Genomic DNA, 6,032 nt, shown 5'->3' on the forward strand with positions numbered 1-6,032 from the left:
CCCAGCGGAGGAGAAGATGGATCACTTCTTAAACAAAGTTCCTAGTTGCAGACAAAAATAAACACCTTGCTCACACTGTGGCCCAGACAGGGCTTCAGTGTTTTTATAGAGATTGAGAATACAAAAGTCCCGTAACCCATTTTTAGAGGTTCTTTACTGTGTCCGGCTGTGTGTGATGAGAAATCTGAGGAGATTCAGCACAGAAGCTTAAGAACTGAACTTTTCTTTTCTGTAATTTTCTTTCTGCTCTTCTCTCACAAGAACCTTATATCTGATTGTTCCTAATGATGGGAACTTGATCTAGTGCGGAGACAAGGACATTACTGAGTATGGTAACTAATATGGTTTTTGTACAGAAAATAAAAGTTTTACTCAAGTTGTACTTCCTTCAGCAAATTTTTTCTTCATGTAGATGTTGACACTTTGGTTTGGAGGTAATTCTCAAGGAGTCATCCAAGAATTATTGGGGAAAATTTTTGTATTTCCTTTAGTGTCTTTCTGTGATTTTTTTTATTTTTTATTTTTTTTTGAGTCACACACTATTTGATTTTTCATTTGTTTTTATGGATTTACACCATTTGTCAACAGCTAAGAAGGTCTTCGCCTTCTTTTTACATTCAGTTAATAGAGATAAATGACAGGCTGTGGTTTATAGTTACATTTTAGCAACTTTATGCCTATTAAACAGGTACACAGTCAACTTCTGGTGACAGGGAACACGCTAATAAAAGAACAGATGCAGCACTGCAGTTTCATTCGTCCTCCAACCTGTAAACATTTTTTAAGGTCAGTAATGAATACAAATATTTAATTTTACATTTTGGAACCTGCATCAGAAAAACAAAAGATGAGGTGAAGATGAGTTCAGACATTAAAGTTCTCACCTGGCCATCTCCTTGTATTTGTCCAGAGCCTCCAGGGCCACATACTGGATGAAGGCCGGATCCTGCAGCTTCAGCTCCCCGGGAACAGAGAGGATGATGGGAGGAGAGTCCAAGATGTTCACCTCCAACTTGGTCTCAGTCACAGACACATTCTGTTCATCGTGGCTCTTTGGCGCCACCTAGAGAGTCAGATAAGTATTTTCACCACTTGGTGAGTTTGTCTTCAGTTAGAATAAAGCTTGTGTTATAAGATAAGGTTAGCTAGGTGGTGTCCTTTTGGCTGCATTTGAATCATTCTTTATTTAGATAGAGAATGCTTCTGTCTGTTGTATTTAGCAGCTGGTGGACTTTCTGATGTAGTCCTCGTCCCCTCCTGCTCACCATGGTGACACGGAAGACATTTTCAAGAGAGCTGCTGTTGCTGACGGCCTGAGCCACCCAGCTGAACTCAGCAGCCATGTTACTGATCCAGCTGGCTGTTTCATCAGTGTGGCGCTGGACGATAGCCAGGATCTCGTCATACTGCTCTTTGGACACGTCCAGCAGCTGGGACACCTCGTCCAGCTCCACGTGCAGCTCCCGAACACTCGGGCACTCTGGGAAAAGATGATGAAGGCGATGGTGGGTCAGACGGACACGTGTGAAGCTGTCACCTTAATGGATCGTGGGTGTGAGGCTGCTTCACCTGTGAGCAGAGCTCCCTGACAAACCTCACACTGGCTGTGCAGCTGCCAGCACTCTGACATCTGTTTACGAAGGTCTCTGCACAACCTGCGGTTCTGCAGGAGACGAGGAAAACTCTGCCTCTCTACACCAAAGAGAAAATGTTGAGTTACGTTTTGTTTGGCGTCCCACCTGTTCAACATGACAACACCCAATGATGGCCTGCATTGATATTTGAAAAGTATACATACAAGAAAAGGTAGATCCTCTACCTTTCTTCTTCTCTTCCTCCACGGCCTCATGCAGGTCATCAAACACCTGGGTCACCACAGCTCCAAATTCCTCCACCACACTCTTGCCAAAGTCAAAGAAGGACTCTATCACCTCCTCCAGGCCCACACCCTGCAGGAAGCCGGAGTCCCGTGCTGGGTAGTAAGGATCAGAGGTGCTCTCCTCCATCAGGCCGTCAGTGTCATTCAGGAAGGAGCTCTGGAGGACTTTGTCCAGCCTGCTGCTCATCCTGGACACCAAAGCAACACTGCGGTTCACCACGGTGCCCACCTTGCTGATCAGTCGGTTGAAGGACTCTTCAATTTGCAAAAGCTCGGTGTCTGCATTTTCGGGGCCCTGGTTCACCAGGATGTCCCCTGCATCCACACGAGGCCCCCGGGCCCCAAAGCGCCTGGACACTCTGCGGAAGAAATCCTCTGCCTACAATACGGAAGGAAGATTGATTATTGACCAAGTCTTCATCTCCTAACCTGGAAGTTGTTAAATGATTTCTGGTTTTATATTTGGATAGGTGCCTCCTTCATCTTAGCCTGAATGTTAACTCTGTGTAAGTGAAGTAACCTCAGTCTGGACTTTGGCTGCATGCTTATGTTTCATGGTCAGATGTTATTTCCACATGTGGATTTGATCTGATGCACACAAAGGAAGTTTTCTAATTGTCACAATTAATTGTTTGATTAACATCCTGAATCTGAACCATCCGTTGGGTGTCCACCGGCCCAGGAGTCTGTGCTGTTTGGGTGGATGTTGTAAGAGTGGCAGAGGCTGGAGCTGCCGTTTTCATACCTTGGTGTGGAAAATAGCAAATCCCCTGCGGCAGGTGGAGGTGTAAAAAGTTTTACACGCATCTTCCAGACAAGGTCTGCACTCCTCCCACTCAGACTGCAGGGAGTCTTTACACTGCTCCTCCGCCTCCTCCAGCTTCTCTGTCACCTCCTTAGCCAGCTGGGCTGCCCCCTGGTGGCAGAAGGACAAACTCTTTATATTTTCCCCATCCTTGTCTGCTTTGGAAAGGTCAGCGTGATTCCTACCCTCTTTTTGTTGCTGCTGTGACTCAGAGACTTCATGAGGTGCTCGTGTTTCTGCTCGTTCCTCCACATCACCTCCTTCATCTGCTTCACCCCATACAGAGCTCTCGTCACCTCCTCGTCCACCAGTTTCTCACCGTCCACAGATAAACCTGGGAAAGAAACAGAGAGGACAACCTTAATGAGACAGCTTTTATAAATGCTTACATAACCAGTTTTCACAGTCAAAGCAACAAATGCTGCAAAGACTGTTGGCTCAAGATGAGAGCAGAACAAATGTTGAGTCAACACATTGGCAGTGAAGTGAACAACATTTAATCAAACAGTTGGATAAATGAACTATTACAAAAGACACAGCTCCATGAGAGGAACTGTGGTAAAGTTATATTTGGATTCCTCAGAGCCAACTCACGCTCTAAGGTGTCCTCTGAGACAGCTTTGGGCTGGTCAGGAGCAGAGCACAGGAGACCCAGCGTCACCGCCAGGACAGCCAGACCGAGCAGGAGCTTCATCTTGGGCTCAGTCAGTGTTTGAGCGGAGCGATAAAAATCTCAGTCTGAAAGAACAAGGCCAGGCCAGACCAGATCTGGGGTTGTGTGCAGACTCACAGAAGTAAACACACAAGTCTGTATACAGCAACACAGAAACTTGTGTTTCAGTGAGGAAACTGAACAGGTGCTATCTAATCTGAGGCAGAGAGTTAATTGGATTTGAACTCTGGATGATTAAACATCAACAGGATTGTACTTGATGATGAGAAGCTGTGACCACTTGGTGGTGCTACACACCTGATCTGATCTGAACTGGCAGCAAACAGGCTGTCACTTTTAATTTTAAAAAGTGATCTAGCAAAACCTTTAATAGCGTGTGTGGGTATAGATACAGTCTTTACCGTATATTATGTCTCTGTATGCTAATTTCCCGCTCCTGTGAACATTTTAGTCATCAGTTGGAGATTTTTTTCCCCTTTCAGCATCAACAGGTGAGCAGCAGGGGGCCGGTTATCTAATCACAGGCTTCACCTCAGAGTCAGACCTCTCTGTGTTCATCTGCTGAGGTTTGAGGCTGAATGCCATCGACTCACCAAAACCCACACAGCTAAAATCGTGGGAGGATCCTGATATTGTGCTTCATTTACTTGATATTTTGTGGATTAATCACGGCGCTAAACTCACCTGACTTTACAGGAGGAGCTGCCCCAGTTCAGCCACACAAGGAGTTACACAAGTTGGCGTTCAGCAGGGGTTTACAGTAAATAGGGATGTACTCGTTTGACTTATTTCATTACAGGACTAGGTTTGTTAGACAATCAGCTCTGTTTTATTCAATTCACAGCATGTCTAGCAGAGATTTATATGATTGGTGTGGATAATGAAGAGACTGATGTTATTACTATAATCTATACCATTCACACACAAATGTTTAGTTGTAAATTTAAAAATTTTAAAGAGGCAGGAATTGACAACTAAAACCAAAATCCTCTAACATTGTTATCATAATCAAATTTTAAAAATCCAGACAAACACAGTGTCTCAGTTACTGGCCAAGAACTTGTTTTCAAAAACTTAATTTATATGTTAGTCCTGAACACCAAATATTAAAAGTGCATCATTATAGAAAGGAATGTTCAAATAAAAACACGGAAAACCAAATTTGTGACAGATGTAGGAAACTAAATCCTTCATGACAACAAAGAAACTTACCAGCAGACGAGGGAAGGTGCGTCTCCACCAGCAGAAATAAAGTGCTCAGTTATCTTGACCTGACCAGCTCTCTTGGAGCGCTTTCCACTCGAGCTTCATCCTATTACTGTCTTTACTTAATGTTGATGCTCCTAAATCCAGCATTTGACACGCTGACAGAGAAGTGTGTGTGCGTGTGTTTGCTTAAGTTGCTTAGTCATTTCAGAAATACTCTTTTCAGGTTAGTAATATGGATTCATTTGACCTGTGGCGACTGAAGTCCCAGCATGCCTCACTCCAGACACATAGACAAAAGTTTTGTTTCTACCAAAACAAAACATTAAACACTAATGAAAGATATCAGAAAGCAAGAAGCAAAAGCATTTCATGCAACTATTGATTTAAGCTGCTTAAAGAGAGGTGTACGTGGAACATGTTTTGGAGTTTGGTGTTGGTTTGCTCTGTATGTGTCTTTAAACTGTGCTGTGCTCAGATGTCACCTCCTAAATAATCCCTCAGTGGGAAATCCTCAATGCAGCGCCCCCACACAGGCCTAAGCCCCCCCGCAGTCAGCTCTTCTGTTGTTTATGTCCTCTCTGGTATTTGATCGAATTTCAGTGCTGGATTAGTACAGATCATTATGTGTTTTTGTCGTGATGCTCAGGACAAGACAAGCTCATGTGATGAGAGAAGATTGTTTCTGCTGGATCTGAGCCATGTGCTGATGTCAGGAGCGACATCCTCTAACAGTTTGAGCTACTGTAAATATGCAGCCTATATTCGTGTTTGTCAAACTCAGTGATGAGTAACTTCAGTCTGTCATGTAGAAATTATTTCCAGCTATTCGTAGATTTTATGGCCAGATGTGAATATTTTAGTGAACAGTCCTCTCAGCAGGAGGCTGCTGAGTATCTCCTCTTCTGGTGGCGTGTGGTGGAGACAGGGTGAAAGAGCTCCCTGTCTCCTCATTGGTGCCCCATCTCCCTCAAAAATGTGCCCTCTTTATATAGTGTGACCCAGAAAATAGGTCTTCAGTGGATTATAATCAAAGCCAGCCAGTGATTCAGCCCAGTCTGCATCCACCCCAACACCTTCTCCACCTGGTTCCCATCAGCCTCCATGTTCTCCCACGGTTCAGACTGACATGAAACAGTCCATGATAAAAGGCTTACATGCAATCACAGACATTTTTACGCAGGCTGAAATTCAGCTGAAATGATGTGTTTTGTTCATCTTATCTGGGCAAGTTTTTAAAGAGCTCATGCTGTGGCCTGGTGTAAAGTTTAGTGAGTCCTGGACTGCTTCACAGAGCAGAGAGGGCCGCAGAGGTGTGAGTGTGATTTTACCTGAAATAAAACAAAAACCAAGGTGGTCCGAGATTGGCATGACAGCTAGTGATTAAACAAAGATGCAAATTTTATATGAAGTGTTTTCAAAACAAACATGAAATATCAAAAGGGGAGTGTTCACAGTTAAAAACACTG

At 44.0% G+C, this 6,032-nt stretch overlaps 1 protein-coding gene across 1 annotated transcript; it reads right to left on the reverse strand.

Moving 5' to 3' along the window:
* Nucleotides 1-880: 880 nt before the first annotated feature.
* On the reverse strand, nt 881-3,378 carry clul1 (clusterin-like 1 (retinal)). Its single transcript, XM_029525550.1, has 7 exons — nt 3,279-3,378; nt 2,870-3,018; nt 2,625-2,795; nt 1,820-2,258; nt 1,570-1,692; nt 1,266-1,480; nt 881-1,063 (listed from the first exon to the last, which is right to left on the reverse strand). Exons 1-7 carry the CDS (start codon nt 3,376-3,378, stop codon nt 881-883), a joined length of 1,380 nt encoding a protein of 459 aa, XP_029381410.1.
* Nucleotides 3,379-6,032: the final 2,654 nt, after the last annotated feature.

Source organism: Echeneis naucrates, chromosome 17, assembly GCF_900963305.1.
Source record: "Echeneis naucrates chromosome 17, fEcheNa1.1, whole genome shotgun sequence".
NCBI lineage: Eukaryota > Metazoa > Chordata > Actinopteri > Carangiformes > Echeneidae > Echeneis > Echeneis naucrates.

Coding starts and splice junctions, on each gene's coding strand:
- clul1 (XM_029525550.1), bottom strand. CDS start 3,378: ATGAAGCTCCTGCTCGGTCTGGCTGTCCTGGCGGTGACGCTGGGTCTC. Junction 3,019..3,278: donor CTCAGAGGACACCTTAGAGC/GTGAGTTGGCTC, acceptor TTTCTTTCCCAG/GTTTATCTGTGGACGGTGAG. Junction 1,481..1,569: donor TCAGGGAGCTCTGCTCACAG/GTGAAGCAGCCT, acceptor ATCTTTTCCCAG/AGTGCCCGAGTGTTCGGGAG.